Source organism: Podarcis filfolensis (assembly GCF_964270895.1).
Source record: "Podarcis filfolensis genome assembly, chromosome: 15".
NCBI classification, from domain to species: domain Eukaryota; kingdom Metazoa; phylum Chordata; class Lepidosauria; order Squamata; family Lacertidae; genus Podarcis; species Podarcis filfolensis.
The window spans coordinates 31646446-31669243 of NC_139618.1; the positions used below are offsets into that span (position 1 = coordinate 31646446).

Consider the following 22798-nt stretch of genomic DNA (forward strand, 5'->3'; position numbering starts at 1 on the left):
ATCTGGACAGTAGTACACTGGGGACATAGATCACCTAGTCAGTCTTCCCCATACACTAGAGTGGGAACCTGAGTCCTAGGGGTCCTGAGGAAGGGCAGTAGGTCTGTGGTAGAGAATTTGCTTTGCATGCAGAAGGACCCAGGTTCAAATCCCAGCATCTCCAAAAGTGGTTGGGAAAGATCTCTGCCTAAAACCTGGGAGAGACTTGCAGACAGTACTGAGCTAGATGGGCCAATTGTCTAATTTGGTATAAGATAGTTTCCTTCATTATTGGATTCAGCTGAGGCTGAACTTTGAAAAATGATGGTGCTACTAATTTACCCAAAGTTTAGCCAGGCATCTCCCAGAAGATATAAAAAGGGGCAGCACTGTTCACAGAAACCCAAAGAAACAAGCCTTGCAGCACTTTAAAGCAGGCATGGGAAACGTGGCTGTGCAGATGTTGGATCTGCCTCCCATCAGCCCCAGGCAGCACAGCCAATGCCACGGTCAAGATGCAGGGAGCTTGAGTTCAAGAACACCTAAGTGCAAAATGTTAGCACCTCCTAAAGGGTGTTCACACTCTTACATTCAACAACTGGACCATTCACACACATAGTTGAGCTGCACATCTTCAGTCAGCACACAATAGCTGCGCAGTGTAAATTGGCAAGCGTGCACTCTTACAAACACTTGTACACGACACGAGTACAAGCCAACGTGTGAACGCATCTCTAGAATGAACATGTGCATGGGGGAAGGGCAGGATCCTCTTCCGAGCTACTTGCGCTTGTTACAACACAGGGACCGCTTGGAATGACGTGGTTGTCCAGCAACCTGTGGGGAAAGGAGGGCTACAGATTTCTATTATGTTAGTCTGCTTGCCCAGAGCTGGAAAGATGATAAAATACCTGCGAGGGCAGACTGGCAGATGAAATTATTGGACTATGCGGAGATGGCAAGATTAACTGGGAAAATCAGAAACCGGGAGGATCAAAACTGCAACAGAGAAGGGGGCAAATGTAGATAGTATTTAAAATACCACTGCAAACACATGAACTCTTGGGCAGGCTTTAAATAACTCCTGCAATGATACACAGACTTTGGGTATACGTAATGGAGGACTGTAAACTGGACTAATATGCAGTTGAAAAAGTTGCCTAAAGAACTCACGGAGGGGAGGAGGGAAGTCCTAGGATTTGAAAGCATCTAGTGTAAAATGTTAACATTTGCAAGAATATCATTTCTGCGAATGAACATGTCAAATCAAATTATAAAAATTATGTTAGTGGAGGCAGGAAGCCCGAGTGTCATCACCCTCTGCCTGACTCTTGTCTAGCAGATTCGGAGTGGAAAGGGTCTCAGCAACAGTTATTTGAAATCACTTTCTTCTGACCCCAGGAGGGGGAAAAACAAGTCTGAAAAAAATCTCCCTACAAGCGTGCAGGAGCAGTTGCTAGCCAAATACCGCACCGCGTCTACTCGGAAGCAAGAAGTGCCGCGGCGGGATGCAGAGAGGCGCTTCCTACTGGCACCGACGGCTTAAAGATGCCGCGCGTTTGCATTAGTTAGCAAAGCGGTGCCTCCTCTGGCCTCGGGACGCCATTATGCTGCCTCACCCAGGCGGCCGGGGCAGGAGGCGGAGCCGGCGCCGGATTCCTCCCCTCGGCCCCTCGCCGCCGCCTCTTCCTCCCGGCTCTCTCCCAGTCTCTGCCCGGCTCTTGCTCTCGAAGCTCTTCGGCGGGAAACGCCGCTTGCTGATCAGCCGGGGAAGCGGCCCTCGCCGCTGGGCGGGTGAGGACAAAAAATGCCCAAAATTTGGAGAGGGAGGGTGGGCTGCTCCCCTTTCCTCCCGCTCTTCTTTCCTCCCCACGTGGGGCGGAGGAGGGTCTCTATTCTTAGGGAGCGGGGCGGGGGAGAGATGCTTTGGCTTGCCAGCCCTCCCCCCCCGCACCGTGGGAGACTTTTCTTCCTTGTTTCCTTCGCGCATCCCGCTTTCCCCTCCAAGGAACGGCATGCATATGTTTTCCCCAATTTGCCCTCCCAAACAACCCTGTGAGGTAGGCTTGCAGGGCCAAAGGAGCGTCGTCGTGGCTCTTTGTGCTTTTCGCTGCTGTTTTAATTCGGGTGTCCATATTGCGAAACAAGGAGACTAATAACTTCATTTTTTTTAAAAAACCAGCCCATTTCATTGGTTGTGCATGCACGTGCCCTTCTGCGTCCTAATGCACGGATGTTTTCAAAAGGGTGGGCGGCAATTCATATATGTTGTGTCTTTGCAGGTTTTGGTACCTTTCTGAAAAGTGAGCATGGGGGATATTTGAGGGAGACACGTGTTTGTGTGTGTGTGTGTGTGTGTGTAAGAGTTCTGGGTTGGGATAAAATTTCGATTGAGCGCAGGAATTGGGGCAGATAAGGGATTTTTAGTTTTATACTTTGATTTATAATCACGATCTGTTTTATGAATGCTGTTAAAATGCTATAATGGTTGAAAGTTGGTTTATTCAATAAATGGCCTGGCAGGTTTGCAGAAGCCCATGGCTGTAGGCAGTAAAGTTATGCCCTGTGTGGGGACCTGCATGCAACAAAAACAGTGCAGTGTGCTCCTGTTCAAGGTGCCATCCAGCTATGTCCTCTAGGAAGCTCCATTTAATTCACATTCTGTGGTCAATCCACACTCCTCATTTTGCTGTTTTTGTGACTTTTGGTCTCTTACGGTCCTCAATTTTTATTTATTTATTTCTGCAAACTTTTCTTTTGGATGAAGATAATCTCTAGGAGAATTTAGTTTGCTAATAGTATAGGATGCGTGGGCATTGTTATTGTTTTTTCAAATCCCCCCCCCCAAACTTCCTGGTACAGCTCCTGTACCTCTAAGAGTGACTTTGCTGCAATCAATAGGTGTAGCACTTCATCACTGTGTCTGCAGAACTGGAGAAAGCCTCACCTGTTGAATTACTTCCTGCCTAGCAGTTCTTTAAAGTGTGTGACTGAGGGATGCAACAATGTGTATTGCAGAGAAGGCAACAAATGTTGAATCATTCATTGAGTCCTTTTCATTTCTCATTAAAAAAACAAAACTTGAAAAGCAAGCTGTGTTGCACAAAATTCTGGGCAATTGAAAGCTTGTCTGAATTAAAGAAATTAGTGGTCCTAAAAGATTTGAATTTGTTTTGTCCTACTTGCCTTGTTTTGTGGAACCAGGCATTTTTTACAGTGGGTGTTTCATTCCCCAACACTTTTTTAACAACTTGTTGACAGGAGCAGTTCAACAAGTGAGGTTCTACAGGCCTGCATAAAAAGGTATAGGAGATTAGATGCCTTACTTGTACAATACAGTATTTAAAAAACCAAAATAATCCACATCCATCCTATAGTCTCTTCTCCCACCAGCCATGGAATACGCGCAGCTTGCAGACTTAACATATAGACTAAGAAAACAAGAAGAACAAACGTTTTGAGAAAACTGGAAAATGTTTATTGAATATATGGGGGGAATTGTGTACACTTGAAAACGTTGGCAGCATTAAGATTAATTCAAAAGTGTAAATAAGTTTTGATGGATGTAATACAGTCGTACCTTGGAAGTTGAACAGAATCTGTTCTGGAAGTCCGTTCAACTTCCAAAACATTTGGAAACCAAAGCACGGCTTCCAATTGGCTGCTGGAAACTCTTGCAGCCAATCGGAAGCCGCAGAAGGCCCGTCAGACGTTTGGGTTCCAAAGAACATTCGCAAACCGGAACAGTCACTTCCGGGTTTGTGGCGTTCAGGAGGCAAAACGTTCGGGAACTAAGCTGTTCGAAAACCAAGGTACGACTGTAATGGAATACTGAATGGTTTAGTTTATGTAAAATATTCAGGGATATAAGATATGCAAGATGAACCATGGAAAGAAGAAGGGAAGTCATGGATATTTTAAATGAGTATTCTAAATTGTAAAACAGAAAATTTAATAAAAATTATATATATAAACATAAACTTCAGTGTGCCTACTCTTGAGTAGGACTAGCACTGCGCACAACCCCTAGCATTCTGAGGTAAGACTCTGAGGTAAAGACCCCTTTAGTGCTTTTTCAGAAATAAGCTGCCTTATACTGATCGGTCAAATAGTCCACCCCCATTGCTCAGCCCGGACACTGAGGTCCAGCACCGAGGGCCTTCTGGCGGTTCCCTCCTTGTGAGAAGCCAAGTTACAGGAAACCAGGCAGAGGGCCTTCTCAGTAGTGGCGCCCTCCCTGTGGAACACCCTCCCACCAGATGTCAAAGAGAACAACAACTACCAGACTTTTAGAAGATATCTGAAGGCAGCCCTGTTTAGGGAAGCTTTTAATGTTTGATGTATTACAGTGTTTTAATATTTTTTTGGAAGCCGCCCAGAGTGGCTGGGGAAGCCCAGCCAGATGGGCGGGGTATATCATTATCCATCTAGCTCAGTGTTATCTACAATGACTGGATGCAGCTCTCCCAAGATTTCAAATAGGGTTCTCTCTTAGCCTTACCTGGAGATGCTGGGGATTAAATGTGGGATCTGCTTCATGCAAAATAAATTCTCTGCCACTGCCCCCCCCCCCCGTCTTGGCAGCCAAATACTTATGACCCTTGACTTCCGATTCCTTATTTCTTCGATCTGCAGAGTGTGTCCTGTTTGTCAAGATGGCTGTGCCTTTTGTGGAAGACTGGGACTTAGTACAGACCCTTGGGGAAGGCGCTTATGGAGAGTGAGTATAACTTAGGCAATACCATGCAACATATTATAATAGGTAAAGGTAAAGGGACCCCTGACCATTAGGTCCAGTTGTGACTGACTCTGGGGTTGCGGCGCTCATCTAGCTTTACTGGCCGAGGGAGCCGGCGTACAGCTTCCGAGTCATGTGGCCAGCATGACTAAGCCGCTTCTGGCGAACCAGAGCAGCGCACAGAAACACCGTTTATCTTCCCGCCGGAGCAGTACCTATTTATCTACTTGCACTTTGACGTGCTTTCGAACTGCTAGGTTGGCAGGAGCAGGGACTGAGCAAGGGAGCTCATCCCGTGGCGGGGATTCGAACTGCCAACCTTCTGATCGGCAAGTCCTAGGCTCTGTGGTTTAACCCACAGCGCCACCCGTGTCCCTACGTATTATAATACATGGAGGCAAATGAATGGTTCCAGAACAAGAGTAAACTGTAAATTGAAATAGCTGCTGTATTCTTGTGTCAAGGGTTGTCAAAAATCACAAGAGCTTTCATTTGGGTTGTTGAATTTGCTCATTTTTTTCCAGGAGGAGAAAATGTGTGCTGTGGCTGGCAAGCAAAGCTGAGACTTAATGTGTAATTTTTAGTAATAATGTTTGGCGAGGAAAGCCTATAAAAACCCTTCTTTCCACTTTCTCTTTATAGAGTTCAGTTGGCTGTCAACAGACGCACAGAAGAAGCAGTGGCAGTGAAGATTGTTGACATGAAATGCGCTATCGAGTGCCCAGATCAGATTAAGAAGGAGATCTGCATTAACAAAATGTTAAATCACGAGAACATTGTCAAGTTTTACGGACATCGGCGAGAAGGCACTATTCAGTATCTGTTCCTAGAGTACTGCAGCGGGGGAGAACTCTTTGACCGAATAGGTACAGGGGGTTTTATAGGATAGGAAGGCAGGCCACAGAATGGTCATTGGGTGACAATGCTCTCCAAGGGTCAAACAGTTTATTTATTTAAGTCATCTATATACAGTCGTTCCTTGAATCCTGAACACCTTGCGACGTGAACGTTTTGGCTCCCGAACGCCGCAAACTGTGACTGTTCTAGTTGGCGAATGTTCTTCGGAACCTGAATGTCTGACGGGGCTTCTGCAGCTTCCTATTGGCTGCAGGAAACTCCTGCAGCCAATCGGAAGCCGCGTTTTGGTTTCCGAATGTTTTGGAAGTCGAACGGACTTCCAGAACTGATTCTGTTTGCCTTCCAAGGTACGACAGAGGTTTCTTCATTAAGAATTTCATTGCTTGTTGTTTGGCGCTGGGATTTTTGTATGTGCGGTTTTTCTATTTCAACCCCACAGCTTTAAGTACAGCGGTACCTCGGTTTACAAACACCTCGAGTTACAGACTCTGCTAACCTGGAAGTAGTACCTCAGGTTAAGAACTTTACCTCAGGATGTGAACAGAAATTGAGCGGCAGCAGCAGGAGGCCCCATTAGCTAAAGTGGTACCTCAGGTTAAGAACGGTGTCAGGTTAAAAACAGACCTCCAGAACGAATTAAGTTTGTAACCAGAGGTACCACTGTATGAGATAAAATTGAATAGGTGGGGACCCCGTGGGCCTTCAAATGTTGTTGGACTACAACTCCCAGCAGCCCCAACCAGCATAGCCAGTGGTCAGGGATGATGGGGGCTGTAGTCCAGCAACATCTGGAGGACTACAAGTTCTTCAGCTCTGAGATGGGAATTCAGTTAAGTACATTTAATTCCGTATAGTTTCCATAAGATCTCAGGCACACTGCCTCAGTTAACATTCCTTGAAGTTATAGCTGAACTGTGTTCTATTTCTGGATTATTGCACCTGATCAGGGAGCAGTTTGGAAACAGCTATACAGTTGTACTTTGGTTTGCAAACGCCTTGCGAGTCGAACACTTTGGCTCCTCAATACCGCAAACCCGCAAGTGTGTGTTCCGGTTTGCAAACATTCTTTGGAACCCAGACGTCCGACGGGGCTTCTGCGGCTTCCGATTGGCTTCAGGCGCTTCCTGTGGCCAATTGGAAACCGTACCTTGGTTTCCAAACATTTTGGAAGTCAAACAGACTTCTGGAACGGATTCCCTTCGACTTCTGAGGTACCACTGCAACTTGCATTTTAGGGATATTTAAACACATTCAAAGCAAGCCACCTCTACGGTAGCCTGCAATCATTTTATAAACTTAAATCCATAACTATTTCAGGGCAAACAACCAGAAATGTTATATTGATTAGAAACGCTGCTATCACTGTGTAAATTTTTGTTAGTATCTTTCTTCATGAAGCTATGGTGCCTTCTTTGCAGAGCCAGATGTAGGAATGCCTGAGGCAGAAGCACAGAAGTTTTTCCACCAGCTTATAGCTGGAGTCGTAAGTTTATTTACGTTGCTTTTTCAAGCTCTTTTTTGTGTGTGAAAGCAGGTTGAATGAATGCTTTGTATTAATGCCTTGTATCATTTTGAAAGGTCTACCTTCACAGTATAGGAGTAACACATCGGGATATTAAGCCTGAGAATCTGCTGCTAAATGGAATGGGTAAGAGAGAGAGACCGCTTTGTTCTTGTTGTTGTTGTTTAGTCGTTTAGTCGTGTCCGACTCTTCGTGACCCCATGGACTAGAGCACGCCAGGCACTCCTGTCTTCCACTGCCTCCCGCAGTTTGCTCAAACTCATGCTGGTAGCTTCGAGAACACTGTCCAACCATCTCATCCTCTGTCGTCCCCTTCTCCTTGTGCCCTCAATCTTTCCAACATCAGGGTCTTTTCCAGGGAGTCTTCTCTTCTCATGAGGTGGCCAAAGTATTGGAGCCTCAGCTTCAGGATCTGTCCTTCCAGTGAGCACTCAGGGCTGATTTCCTTAAGAATGGATAGGTTTGATCTTCTTGCAGTCCATGGGACTCTCAAGAGTCTCCTCCAGCACCATAATTCAAAAGCATCAATTCTTCGGCGATCAGCCTTCTTGATGGTCCAGCTCTCACTTCCATACATCACTAATTTCTTTAGTTCAGTATCAATTTTCCACAAGTGAAAAAGCAGTCCGCACTTTGGATGTGAAAGCAACAAGTTCTCTCTGTTGCTAACACCAAACATCAAGCAGGCAGAGGACTTGGGTTTGGTTTTTTTTAGCATTTCACTCGGCTGCCCTTGATTTGGAGCAGCAATAGAACACTTAATGCCCACTTATGTAGACATGGCCCACTAGTATCAATGGGATATTTTTGAGCTGGCATACTAAGGAGCAGGGTAGATTAGTATCAGTGACAAATTTCTGAGCTGGCATACTTGAAAGGACCATTTTTTAAAAGGTTAAATGTTTGTGTCTTTAGATCAATGTTACTTTAGTGCAGGGGACAGCAAACTTTTTCAGCAGGGTGCCGGTCCACTGTCCCTCAGACCTTGTTGGGGGGCCGGACTATAATTTGGAAAAAAAATATGAACAAATTCCTATGCCCCACAAATAAGCCAGAGATGCATTTTAAATAAAAGCACACATTCCACTCATGTAAAAACACCAGGCAGGCCCTACAAATAACCCAGAAATTCATTTTAAATAAAAGGACACATTCCACTCATGTAAAAACATGCCAATTCCTGGACTGTCCGCAGGCTGGATTTAGAAGGTGATTGGGCCAGATCCAGCCCCCAGGCTTTAGTTTGCCTACCCATGCTTTAGTGTGCTTCAAACAAAAATGATGAATTAGAATGATGCGCAAGATACCTTCTTTATGCTTGTATTTGTTTAGATAATCTCAAAATCTCTGACTTTGGACTAGCAACTGTGTTTAAGTACAATGGCCGTGAGCGATTGTTGAACAAGATGTGTGGCACGCTCCCGTACATCGCGCCAGAAGTCCTTAAAAGAAAAGAATTCCATGCCGAGCCAGTTGATGTTTGGTCATGTGGAATCGTACTCACTGCCATGTTGGCTGGAGGTAAGAACTACCCACAGCAGTTCTGCAAAAGTTGCTAGCTGATCTTATTAACTTGAAGTACAAACTTAGTGACTGATTCGGTTACATGAGATGAGGCACCCATGGCTTGGAAGGTCGTACACCACTCTAAAGCTTGAGTTGCAAAGGGAGCCATCAGAGGACAAATACAAGTGGTTCTTTTTTCTCTTTAAAAATGATACCATAGTAGCACATTTATTAGCACACAGTTACACAATTCATATATGGAGTGCCGCTAAATCTTCCTTCCAGTGTAGCTAAGGGGAGATTGTTGAAGCTAATTAATTACCCTCTAACCACCACTGTCTGTATGGTTACTCCCAAGAGTAGCTGAGGACATCTCTCCAACTGTCTACCACAAGAAAGCTCTCCTCTCCACAAGAAAGCTATGTGAACTTTCCCCTCTCCTTCAATACATCCTTTTAAAATATTTATATATTTTTAGATCAAATTTAAGCAGATAGAATAAAAGCACAAGCATTTTGACCGATTCAACACCAAAAGTAGCAATAATACGCCACAACAAATTTCCAGTGTTTGATAAACCTGCAAGATACAGCATTTTTTTTTTATATATATATATATATATATATATATATATATATATATATATAACAGGCTTTGGAAGGAAGAGTCATTTAAGTTAAAGCATTCTATACATTCAGCATAGAATGTTCATTTATAAACGTGTTGCCAAAACCAGCATTTAAAATAATAATAATAATAATAATAATAATAATAATAATAATAATAATGAATTTTTCACAGTTTTAACAGCATACAACTACTGACTCTCTCAGTGGCTGATAGTTTCATATAGTTTTAAATATTGCAAGCAGCCCTGAGCAGTGCTTTTGCTCCAAAAGGGTAGGATATAAATGTTGTAATATATATAATAAAATTAATTTTAAAGCAAGTGTGTCTGCAAGAATTTTTCGAGGGATTTATCTTACTGCATAAATCTGGAGCATATTGCATAGTAACCATATTTTCTGATAGTGTGACATTTGTAGCCAAGCTGGAACAGAAAAAAAGAAATTGCTGGAGATTTTCCTTGCTCACAGCTTTAATGGAGACTATTCTACTAGTCTAAGTAGTTATTAATTCCACGTTTTGAATTTGCTGTGTAACTAATGTGGTTATTAGTGACCTTCTTATAACCCTTGGGTGTGTCTCTTCCTCCTAAAATGCTAACATCCATTTGGTTGAAACCCAAATACCTTCTTAGTTTGTCCCCAGATCACTGACAAGTTTTGTCAAGAAATGTGGCTTTCTTTCTTGCAGAACTGCCATGGGACCAGCCTGTTGACACATGTCAAGAATACTGTGATTGGAAAGAAAAGAAAACATATTTGTCACCATGGAAGAAGATAGACTCGTTGCCACTAGGTACAGACCTTTACTGGCTGTTTTTATATTTACTTGGCGGGCAGTCTTGATAGCTTTGCTAAGAAATGTGTGTGTTATTTTTCTCAGTACAGATCATATCCTCCAAAGAACATCTTTAAAAGTTGGGTGACTCTGGTTCATGTAAAAATTGTAATGATTTATTTGGAAAGCCACAATGTTTGAGGGCATCTCAATTGAATTGAAAGCCATTGCCACAGAATGTGGACAATTTCAGAACTTGTAGGCCATGCATATAGCCAAATTCTTTATTTCTTTGCAGCTTTGCTCCTCAAACTATTAACTGAGGACCCCGCATCAAGGCTTACTATTGAAGACCTAAAAAAGGACAGGTGGTACACAAAAGCCTTAAAGAAAGGTAATATAAAAAAAAATGCATGTGAATTTTGTATGTAGCTGCAGATTTGAAATCTTTCGACATCTGAAAACGGTTCAGCTGACATCTCTCATATATGCCACTGAAAGGAGCGAGTGATATATTAAAAAATATTGATATTTGCAATTTAGGTGGCTCACGCTATTTTAATCTTAGTTGAGGATAGATTTTGCTTGCTTTTTCATCCCCTTTGCGGATCAGTCCCATTTATCAAGGTCTGCTACTAATAAAGGCTCGTCTTGGGTTAATCCAGGCATAGACAAACTGGGCCCTCCAGATGTTTTGGGACTACAATTCCCATCATCCCTGACCACTGGTCCTGTTAGCTAGGGATCATGGGAGTTGTAGTCCCAAAACATCTGGAGGGCCGAGTTTGCCTATGCCTGGAATTGGTACATTCACTTTTGACTCTAGGATGAAAACCAGTGTAAATCATTCCAGTATTATGATTCTGCACTCACGCCCCTCCTGAGTGACATGTGGGAGCGCCCATCTAAATGAAAACTGGTGCAGAAAGCCTCCTTAGACACTTTGAATCACATTTTAACTAGCTCTAACAATGGGAAGAGGTTGTTGGCCTGAGAATTCTGCAAATCATTTGGCAGTTCTTTGCAATTATTTGATCTCACCATTCATGAAGTTCGAATACAGTGGTACCTTGGTTCTCGAATTTAATCCGTTCCGGCAGTCCGTTCGGCTCCCAGAACGGTTCAAAAACGAAGGCGTGGCTTCCGCTGTGGAAGCCGCATCGGACATTCGGCTTCCAAAGAACATTCGCAAACTGGAACAATCACTTCTGGGTTTGCAACGTTCGGGAGCCGATTTGTTCGACAACTAAGCCGTTCAACTACCGAGGTACCTCTGTAGGTGCTTTTGAGTTTACATTAGTGTTCACAAATACAAGTGATGTGTGTTTAGCTTCTTTTGGTCTTGGGAAGAATGACAAGCTGGCACACAGCACCTTTGGAAAGGTTGGAGCCATTAAAAAACAAGAGCAACAATCCAATCATTTTACTTGGGATTTACTATGTACTTAACAGTGAATGACAAAACTAATGCCCGCCCTCTTTGAAAACTGAGTACTAGTTTTTCTTTCTAGGCATCAAGCGGCCTCGAGTCTCATCGGGGGGACTATCTGATTCCCCAGGCTGTTTTTCTAAGCACATCCGATCCGATACGGACTTCTCTCCAGTGAAAAGTGCACGCAGGTGAAAAATATATTTGTTCATCGTGTCTAACACACAGGCAATAACAATAACACACAGGCAATAATATGTGGTGTCTGGGTAATATCTTTAAATTGATGGGGAACTTTTTATTTTTTATTTTTTACTCTGAAGCTGTGCAATGGCTTATTCTGTGCTGCCATATCTTAAGATGTGTTCGGCGAGTAACAAAACCAAAGGTGATCTATGGCATGTCCGCATTGTGCAACTAGGCTGCAGTAGCCAGTTTAGCAGAGCCAAATCTGTTCTTCCTTCTTGCCCCTCCTTCGCTGCATTGTTGCCTGCCCCCTCGATTTGACAGAATAGGAGCAAAACAACTCGTACACAGAGGGCGAGGGCCGCAGTGGAGATGGTTTTGTATCTGAAATCACTAATTCTATCCTGTTTAAATCCCAAAGTTGGGGAACCTTTGGGACTTTAATACTAGGATTAATCTGATGGTTCTAGTGTCTGGGTCTTATTTAAGTGCAGGAGAAAATGGACAGAAGTGGGGGTATGTTTTAAGTCTTGCAGAGCATAACAAAGTAATATGTTCAAGTTGTGTGGTAAATGCTACTATTGAGGCTGTGTGTGTTTTATGATTCTGCAAACATGCAATGCAGAAAACAAGTGACTTTTTACATTAAACAGGCGTGGCCAACTCCCAAGAGACTGTGAACTACTCAAAGAGTTAAAAAACTGGCAGTGATCTACCCCCTTTTAGGGGTTCAGATCAAAGTTGTTGAGCTTTTTTAAATCCCCCGACCATTAGGTCCAGTTGTGACCGATTCTGGGTTTGCGGCGCTCATCTCGCTTTATTGGCCACGGGAGCTGGCGTACAGCTTCCGGGTCATGTGGCCAGTATGACTAAGCCGCTTCTGGTGAACCAGAGCAGCGCACGGCAACGCCATTAACCTTCCCGCCGGAGCAGTACCTATTTATCTACTTGCACTTTGACGTGCTTTCGAACTGCTAGGTTGGCAGGAGCAGGGACTGAGCAACGGGAGCTCACCCCGTCACAGGGATTTGAACTGCCGACCTTCTGATCGGCAAGCCCTAGGCTCGGTGGTTTAACCCACAGCGCCACCCGCGTCCCTAAGGAGCTTTCTTTAGGGAGGAGGAAAGCCCCGTTTTTGGGGGGTGCAGGGCAAAAATGTTGAGCTTTTTTTTACGGGAAGTTGTTGTTGAGCTTCTTTGCATCAAAACAACACCACCACAAACTGGCTTATAAGTCTAAAACCAAATTTATTAGAATAATAGCTAGAATAGAGATAGACTTGTAACCATTCAAGCATACCAAAGAGCTCCAGTGATCTACCGGTAGATCACAATCTACCTGTTGGACGTGCCTGCATTAAGGCAATTCAGTCATGATAGAATGATTTAAGTAATGATGAAAATTGCCAAGAAAACGTCCAACTTAATGCCCAGTTATGAGGACCAACGCATGTAGCGGTTAACTCCCGGAAATAAAAAAAGTTCTAGACAATGTGTTGTTGCGCCATTTAGGAACGTAACACCGCTTTGTTTTCCTTGCTGCAGTGAGGAGAAAAAGACCTGCTCCAATTCTCAGCCGGAACCTGGTACTGGACTTTCTTTGTGGGATAGCGGTCCAGCTGGCATCGATAAGCTAGTGCAAGGCATCAGCTTCTCCCAGCCAGCTTGCCCTGAACACATGCTGCTCAACAGCCAACTGCTTGGCACTCCCAGTTCTTCCCAGGTAACTTGGTCTGGTGGCTTAGCTATCGACTTTCGTTGTTTTTGGAACTTGTAGAGGTCCTTGTGCTTTTGTTTTGCACCGTAACAGCAACACTCCCCCCCCCCCCAAATTTAATGCTTCAGCACTCGAAAAAAATATATACACCCTTGTGCAAATTAATTGAAACAAATAATGTAGTTTATTGTACAAAACTCACATACAGTGGTACCTCGGGTTACATACGCTTAAGGTTACATACGCTTCAGGTTACAGACTCCGCTAACCCAGAAATATTACCTCGGGTTAAGAACTTTGCTTCAGGATGAGAACAGAAATCGTGTTCCGGCGGCGCGGCAGCAGCAGGAGGCCCCATTAGCTAAAGTGGTGCTTCAGGTTAAGGACAGTTTCAGGTTAAGAACGGACCTCCGGAACAAATTAAGTACTTAACCTGAGGTACGACTGTATACATGTACAAACCTCACAGATACCTATATTAGTAACGGATATGACCTCCGCTATTTTTAAGCAGCATTTGAACACGGTTTGGCATGGAGTCTACTAGTTTTGAACATTCACTGTACCACACTTGAATCAGCGCCTGTATGAGCTTCTCCATAGTCTTCCAGTCTACAGCACGGAGACTTTTGCATATAGCCCACAAATTCTCAATGGGATTTACGTCTGGGGAATTCCCTGGCCAATCAAGTACCTGTAGTTGCTGCTCTGTCATGAATTTCTTCACCGCTTTCGATGTGTGACAGGGGGATAGGTCCTGCTGCAATATCCCAGTACCGTCAAGATACCTCTTTTCCAGCTCTGGAATAACTCTTTCGTAGAACCTCAATATATTGTGGCGAGCGCATCATTCCTTCTGTTGGCTGCAGGCTTCCGACACCATAATGATCAACTGACTTTTCATGTTTGTTTTGGGTACAGGATTACGAGTAAGATAGAAAACATGCTTTGTTTCAGTTAATTTGCACAATATTTGGCTCACACACAGGACACATATATTTTTAAATGATTGCTATGCAATTCTTTAGCACCATAAAACAATGCAAAGCCTTGATGAAAACTTGACATTCATTTTAGCCTTCAGCTGACTTCTGGTGTCTTCCGTTCCTTTCTCTCTTAGAATTCATGGCAGCGCTTAGTGAAGAGAATGACCCGTTTCTTTTTGAAGCTGGACGCTGACCAGTCTTACCACGTATTGAAGGAGGTTTGCGAAAAAATGGGCTACGTCTGGAAGAAGGGCTGCACAAATCAGGTGTGAATTAATAGTGTGTGTCCATCACACACAAGACGGACAGACAGGCATTGTGGTGTAGGCACAGTTGATGGCAGCAAGAGAGAGGGTCTTCTCAGTGGGTGCATCAGTATTATGGAACACCTGGCCCTGTGAGACATGGGTCATTCCTTCTCTGGTAGTAGTTGTTGTTGCTGCTTGGTATGTACATTTTTATTCTGTCAGTTGGCAGGGAAAACCTGCTCTAAAAGTTGTGATTTGTCTGTGATGCTTGCTTTTCTGGTATTTTTAATTCTTCTCTTTTGCATTTCTGTTTGTTGCTTTATTTTTATTTTATTCAACGTGATTTTCTTATATTTTCACTCCGTGATTTTAAGTTGTAAGCAGCACCGAGTAGGGCAGGTAATTAAAAAAAATAATTAATTTGTGTTTACATGCTTTTATGCTGTGCTTTTTTCTGGGGGGGACGCAGGGGTACGTGTACCCCTAAACATATTTTTAGAAAAAAAGCACTGCTTGTATGCATTTGCATACAAAATAAATATATATGATTTGTTTAGCTGGGAGATACACAATGTCCTGGAAGAAATAGTCATTTTTTAATTCAGGGCCTGTTGGGGAGATCTTTCGACAGATGCATCCTCATTCGGTTGCTAGTGAGAAAAATAGTGTGAAAGCTGCCGTAAACTTAGAGAGCCTAACTTTGCAACTCCAGAGATTTATTTTTTGATTTGTTTTGATTTGTATACTACCTTATATTGGCAGACCAATATAGAGTGAGCATTATTGATTGTAAATATGCTTTGTAAACCTCTTTCCCCTGATAAAATACTCATTTTCCTTCTAAGGTTACCATATCAACCACAGATAGAAGAAACAACAAACTGATTTTCAAGGCAAACCTCTTGGAAATGGATGACAAAATACTTGTTGACTTCCGCCTGTCTAAGGTATATACGAAGTTAACCAACGCATTTCATTCAAAGGATAAGAAGGATGCCTTGGCACTTGTAGTAGATATTACCTAACCAGTCAAACTTACTTAAATAGGAATAAAGCTACATTTTTACCTAGCGCAATAGAAAGCAACGATTTGATTTGACCTGGGTTTTTTAATCTCTTGAGAGATTTGCAAATTGTTTTATGTGCTTGGGCTCCATCCAGTGGTAGCTCCTCAGTACTGCAGAATGCTTTCACACTGCCAGCTGCCAACATGTTCTGATTCAGAATATTATATTTGCCATTGTACTCATTTTATTTTCTAATCTGTTCTAGCATACTGTATGGGCTGGGGCTGGCGGTTAGCCTTCTGCTTGGTTCAAGAGCTGCAGGGTGCTTAGTGGAAAACTGAGCTATGCGGATGCTATGCGCTTTATGTGGAGCTACCTTTGAAGGTGACCCAGAAACTACAACTAATCCAGAATGCGGCAGCTAGACAGGCGAACGTTCTTTGGAACCCTAATATCCAACGGGGCTTCTGATTGGCTGCGGGAGCTTCCTGCGGCCAATCGGAAGCCGCGCTTTGGTTTCCGAACGTTTTGGAAGTCGAACGGACTTCCGGAACGGATTCCGTTCGACTTCCGAGGTACGGCTGTACTCATAATTGTTTACTTCCTGCTTGTATCGTTTCTCTAGCTAATACATGCCCTTCCAATGACATATACTCACTTGGGTTCTTTCCCACCTCCCTTCCCTATGCAGGGTGACGGCTTGGAGTTCAAGAGGCATTTCCTGAAGATCAAAGGGAAGCTGAGTGATGTCGTCAGCACACAGAAGCTGTGGCTTCCTGTCACATGATGACATGGTGTTTGAGAGCGGTTCTGTTTTGATTCAGCGGCTTCTGCTAAGGGACAGTCATGCCTGCCGCACCCCAAACTCCAGTCTTTCAATGGAAATCTTTTGTTTTGTTTAGGTTTTATGGGGATAGGCGTTCAAGCTATCCACATATGGTAACAGGCGATAACTGTTGTGAAGTTGCACATTTGCAATGGTTGGCTGGGGTATCCCACCCTTGATTACGATCATGAAAGTCACGAGTGGCTTAGCTTAGTTCACATTCTTGACTTAGAAGTGTCTTTTTTTGTAGGTTGCTCAAGCTCCTCATCCATATACATGTGTTTCCCTTCTTTTTTCCCAAAGTAAAAAAAAATTCAGACTGAGCTTGAAAGTTGCTCCTTTGTAAAGCATAATGTGAGTGTTATCATGCTCCTTCGATGACTTTAGTTTTAAAAAAATAACAAAAAACATAAGTTTATGTTATATAAACATGATAAGAGTTGTAGGAAAGTTAGGTCCAGAATAAGGTCCTTCTCAAATCACTTGACTCAGTTTATGATTATTTGCTCTTAAAGTCAGGGCTTCTGAATGAAGCTATACAGTTGCAGTTCATTGCTTTCGGTTTCTACTGTCACCCTTGAGAAAACATAAAGCCCAGTGGTTTTTTTTTAGCATCAGTTCCAATTTTAAAATATTTTTTTCTATTTTTAGGGTATAATTTTCTCCCCTCTAATCCTTAATAGGTCTGATTAGACTGGCTGAGCCTCTAAAGTATAAGTGGGCAAACCAGGGTGGGCAAAGATAATGGGTTTTGTAGTCTAAGAACATCTTGTGGGGCCATAGGTGCCCCATCTTTAGTCTAAATCAGGGTTTCCCAAACTTGGGTCTCCAGCTGTTTTTGGACTACAACTCCCATCATCTCTAGCTAGCAAGACCAGTGGACAGGGATGATGGGAACTATAGTCCAAAACAGCTGGAGGCCCAGGTTTGGGAAACACCGGTCTAAATGGAAAGAGATGTAATGGATTAACAGACCCCTCACTCTTTTTATTTCCTTTTGTACTGTTCTGTCTTTCGGGAAGCAAACTTGTTTCTAACTGGTTAAACTTGAATGTACCATACAAACACACTAGAATGGAGGTGGCCAGATACTAGACTGCAGCTGTCATCGTTCCTGACCTTTGACCATGCTGGATGGGGCTGATGGGAGTTGTAGTCCAGCAAAATCCAGAGGGCACCAGGTTGGCTACCCCTGCACTAAGAGAGTAAGGGGATGACACACAAACCTTGTTTCTGACCATACTTCCTGACCCATACTTAAATCTACAAAACTGTGAATTTTTAACGTGTCTGTAAAGAAAATAAAACAATTTGCAAAATAAAGAATGATCTCGGATTAAAAGAACGCTGTCAGTGTATAGCATGCAAGTTTTCTTCTTTATTCACCCAAAATGGAAGATCCTGATAATTCCCTCTTGTAGCAAGGTGGTTTGGAATAAACTATATCACAAAGGGATATATGCTTGGGCGACCAAAATGGAGGGAAATATCTCTGGGGAACTTGACTTTTGTGTTAAATTGAGAGGATTCTAGGGGTTTCAGTAACTGAATATCTTGTAGGAAAATGTGGTGTGTACAGTGTGTTTCCATTGATACTTGTACAGTAGAACCTCAGTTTCCGAACAAAATCCGTTCCAGAAAACCGTCCGAAACGTTTGAAAACTGAAAACTCAATACAGAAGCCTCAATACAACGTTGTTGTTGTTTAGTCGTTTAGTCGTGTCCGACTCTTCATGATCCCATGGACCAGAGCACGCCAGGCACTTCTGTCTTCAACTGCCTCCCGCAGTTTGGTCAGACTCATGTTTGTAGCTTCAAGAACACTGTCCAACCATCTCGTCCTCTGTCATCCCCTTCTCCTTGTGCCCTCCATCTTTCCCAACATCAGGGTCTTTTCCAGGGAGTCTTCTCTTCTCATGTGGTGGCCAAAGTATTGGAGCCTCAGCTTCACAATCTGTCCTTCCAGTGAGCACTCAGGGCTGATTTCCTTAAGAATGGAGAGGTTTGATCTTTTTGCAGTCCATGGGACTCTCAAGAATCTCCTCCAGCACCAGAATTCAAAAGCATCAATTCTTCGGTGATCAGCCTTCTTTATGGCTCAATACAATAGGGAAACTCAAAATGGAAGTCGCCTTGGAAGTTTGATTTCTGAGGTGCGTTCGAAAATGGAAGCATTTACTGTGGGTTTTTGGTGTTTGGGTTCCGAAATGTCTGTCAATGGAGATTTTCAAAACCTGAGGTTCCACTCTATGTATTTATGTAGCTTCTATGTAGCACAGTGAAGTTTTGTGGGTTTTTTGCTGTGACAAGCACATGTTTTCAGTCCATATTGGCAGCAACCCCACACATGTATACTTGTACTGCACTCAGATGATACGTTTTACTGGGATATTTATTATCTGTGGCCTACATTAAGTGGCTCCCAACGTGTTTCTTCATGGGTTGCCCAACAAGGGATTTTTTAAAATTTCCCTGGGAAAAGAAAGGCCGAAACTGGGACATTTCTTCCCTCTTTACTCTGAATAGGAAGGGTGGTGTTCTTGCCTGTGTTTCTGACATGTAACAGGAAGGCTGCTCTGAATTGGGGAAGCTACGTCATTTTAGCACGTACAGTTCTGGATTTTTAGAAAATAAAACTGCTAGTTTGTGCCATCCCGTATGACAGATAAGGAACCGTAGGAGACTGTAAAGGGGAAAGCACCTGTCCCTGGAACATTTTGTGGGCTGTTGCCCGAAGCACCAAACCAACGAGTTGATGTTTGCAGGTGTGCATGTCTGCCTCATAATCATTACTGGCTGTTCTGTCTCCTGTTGACTGATAACCTGGCCAAGACTGAGAATATAAATAAACTGGACTGTTTCAACACCACCACGTAATATGGAGGAGGGGACTTGGAAAACCCCACATGCTGTTTAGACCAGACTTGAGCAGGTTCTTTTTGTCTCTCTGCCCTTTATAGAATGAAAACTAAAGCGAATAAGGTTCTGGTGTTTGGCTTTTCAATGATGCTCACTTTCGCAGCAGGTAAGTCCATAAACTGGAGTAAAGTGTCACATATTGGGGCACAGCCAGTGCAGAGCATTTAAATTCAAAGAATTTTCAAGAATTATTTGGGACGATGCTAGCATCATCTTGGGGCCAGGAATGGTCTGTAAATAGAGCTGGAATTAGGAATTGGTGGGATTAAGAGGTTAGTATTGTCGGTGGGAATGAATGAATGGTTTTATAAGCCAATCAAGTACCAATGTATTACATTTTCTGTAGGCTCCCAAGCAAAACTGGGTTAACCAATCAAAAAGTGACATGCTAAAACTGAGTGCTTGCAGCACTTAATGCAATTTGTATGAACTAACAGTGTTTACTGCAGTGGTGTCTCAGGTTACAGACTCCGCTAACCCAGAAATAGTACCTCAGGTTAAGAACTTTGCTTCAGGATGAGAACAGAAATCGTGCTCTGGCGGCGCGGTAGCAGCAGGAGGCCCCATTAGCCAAAGTGGTGCTTCAGGTTAAGAACAGTTTCAGGTTAAGAACAGACCTCCGGAATGAATTAATTACTTAACCCGAGGTACCACTGTATTCCTGGTTTGGGATCCCAACATTGGATGGAAGAGCAATCCTCAATTAGACCAAATGACCCAATAGTCAATTGGTTGCCAACTAAATCACTTGAGGGGGACATTTGGCCTTCTGGATGTTGCCAAACTACAACTATCAGCCCCATCAAGCATGGCCTGTGGACGGGAGTTGTATTGAAACATTTTGGGGTCCAAAGGTTCACCACACCTGAGCTGGGGGCTTCCAGGTTGCACAAAAACAAAAACAGCTTACCCAAACAGGATGTGCAGGGGTGCAGCTCTTACCCAGATTTAATTACTTAGGAAGCACGTCCTTGCAGACTTATGAGTGTCTCGTAATATCTTGAGTTTAATTACATATATTCAGGTTCACCCTAATTGGTGGCACAGCTTAAACATTCCTGCCAAACCACCCCACTAAAACTCTTTCTCTGGAAATCTCCTCCTCTGCCCCAAATGCTCTCCAAGGGTTACCCAACCTAAAACACTCTCTTTTTTCAGGATCACACACAAAATCTCACACAGAAACACCAAAAATTATCCGTTCACATGCTTGCGCCAAAGTCATGTACCATGTGTATACATACATCCCTCCATTTTCTCCAAGCCTCTCCACGTACAAATGCTCTCCCAAGATTACCCAAATGGAAATGCACTCCCAGGATCCTCACACCCCAAATCTCAATTTTGCACCCCGACTACATGCTCTGAGAATTCTGTGGAAATGAAAATGGCAGCTGCCAGCCTTTTGCTTCGCAGCATTCACAGCCACCCTTGTGAAATTGCAGAGACCAATATACACACACATACACACAGTACTTTTTCTCTTAAAATAATGTTTAGGGGTACAGTACTCTCATGGGATGCGGGTGGCGCTGTGGGTTAAACCACAGAGTCTAGGGCTTGCCGATCAGAAGGTCAGCGGTTCGAATTCCTGCGACGGGGTGAGCTCCCGTTGCTCGGTCCCTGCTCCTGCCAACCTAGCAGTTCGAAAGCATGTCAAAGTGCAAGTAGATAAATAGGTACCACTCTGGTGGGAAGGTAAATGGTGTTTCCTTGAGCTGCTCTGGATCGCCAGAAGCTGCTTAGTCATGCTGGCCACATGACCCGGAAGCTATACGCCGGCCCCCTTGGCCAATAAAGCGAGATGAGCGCCCGCAACCCTAGAGTTATCCGCGACTGGACCTAACGGTCAGGGGTCCCTTTACCTTTACTCTCATTTTGACTCAGAAAAATCACCATTTTACAGTTCAAATCAGGGAAAATAAATACATTAAATGGACAAAAGTACAAAGATTTACAAAATGTTTAGGGGTATGCATACCTCTGCGTATCCCCCAGAAAAAAGCACTCTCTCTGTGTGTGATCTCAAAAGGGGCAGGGGAACATTGGTCTCAGAGCCAAGATGGAGTACTGTTTTGAGCAGGGGTAGGCAACCTAAGGCCCGATCGCCTTCTCAATCAGGCCCGCGGACGGTCCAGGAATCTACATGTTTTTACATGAGTAGAATGTGTTCTTTTATTTAAAATGTACCTCTGGGTTATTTGTGGGGCACAGGAATTGGTTCATATTTTTTCCCCAAAATATAGTTCAGCCCACCACATGGTCTGAGGGATGGTGGACCGGCCCATGGCTGAAAAAAGTTGTTGACCCCTGGTTTTGAGTGTCGGAAAAGGACCTAATCCCCACTCACCAATGGAACTTCATGGGTGACCTTGGGCCAGTCACTGTCTCTTAGCCCAAACAACCTCACAGTGTGGTGGTGATGATAAAATGGGGAGGAGGGGAAGCCATAAATACCACCTTGAGCTCCTTGGATGAAAGGTGGGGCGGGGAAAAAAAAAGTTATGTACTGTGGCTAGAATTCCATGAGATTCTTCCGAATCAGCCTTTGGCCCCTCAGACCTCTTGGGCTACTTCTCAAGCTAGGCTGGCATTTTGTTTTGTTTAGCCTCATGTCCTTGCTGGTGTCGCTCAGTTGCAGGACTCAGATGCCATTCCTGTCGAAGGGTTAATGGAGCTAACCTTTGTGCCGTTCCGCAGAGACAATGCCAAACAGACGGATTCTGTTACACTCGAAGATTGTTCAGAGGTAATGCCTCTAATCTTACAGAATCATAAAGCTGGAAGGGACCCGAAGGTCATTTAGTCCAACTCTCTGAAATGCAGGAATACGTAGCTGCCTCATACGGGGATCAAACTCGCAACCTTGGCATTATCAGCACCAGGCTCTAACCAACTGAGCTACTGTCTCTTGTTGGGTCTTCCGTAGATGTAACAGGAGGAGAGATATCTAAAAATTGCATACTTACGTGGCATGGGTAAGGGGACGGTAGCTATAGCTATACTGGCGGAGATCATGGTCATTTCACAATATAGTACAGTGGTACCTCGGGTTAAGTACTTAAATCGTTCCGGAGGTCCTTTCTTAACCTGAAACTGTTCTTAACCTGAAGCACCACTTTAGCTAATGGGGCCTCCAGCTGCTGCCGCGCCGCTGGAGCACAATTTCTGTTCTCATCCTGAAGCAAAGTTCTTAACCTGAAGCACTATTTCTGGGTTAGCAGAGTCTGTAACCAGAAGCGTATGTAACCTGAAGCGTATGTAACCCGAGGTACCACTGTACTTTATATGCCAGGTAAACTGATAAAACTGCCCTTAATGACAACAGTGGCAGTACAGTGCACTGGCAACAGGCTTCATCCTTACCTGGTGGTATTGCGATCCAATTTTAAAATGTTGGAGTAAAGTGTCGAACAATGTGAGGTGGATAACCCATGCACAATTTCCCAGTGAAACCTCAGCTCCATCTGCTAT

General features: G+C 43.7%; 1 protein-coding gene across 1 annotated transcript; it reads left to right on the forward strand.

The window, feature by feature from the left end:
• The first annotated feature begins 1387 nt into the window (after nucleotides 1-1387).
• Nucleotides 1388-17750, forward strand: CHEK1 (checkpoint kinase 1). The gene is made up of 13 exons (XM_083588726.1): nucleotides 1388-1773; nucleotides 4615-4699; nucleotides 5360-5583; nucleotides 6994-7058; nucleotides 7154-7223; nucleotides 8430-8618; nucleotides 9921-10025; nucleotides 10306-10401; nucleotides 11519-11627; nucleotides 13167-13344; nucleotides 14459-14590; nucleotides 15418-15519; nucleotides 16271-17750. The coding sequence occupies exons 1-13, from the start codon at nucleotides 1587-1589 to the stop codon at nucleotides 16364-16366; spliced, it is 1638 nt and encodes a 545-aa protein (XP_083444852.1). The 5' UTR covers nucleotides 1388-1586; the 3' UTR covers nucleotides 16367-17750.
• The last annotated feature ends 5048 nt before the right edge of the window (nucleotides 17751-22798 follow it).

What these genes read in the sequence shown, in the direction of transcription:
- CHEK1 (XM_083588726.1), top strand. Translation starts at nt 1,587, where the DNA reads ATGCTGCCTCACCCAGGCGGCCGGGGCAGGAGGCGGAGCCGGCGCCGG. An exon ending in CACTGCCATGTTGGCTGGAG is followed by an intron (nt 8,619 to 9,920) that starts GTAAGAACTACC and finishes TCTTTCTTGCAG; the next exon opens with AACTGCCATGGGACCAGCCT. An exon ending in CCAGTGAAAAGTGCACGCAG is followed by an intron (nt 11,628 to 13,166) that starts GTGAAAAATATA and finishes TCCTTGCTGCAG; the next exon opens with TGAGGAGAAAAAGACCTGCT.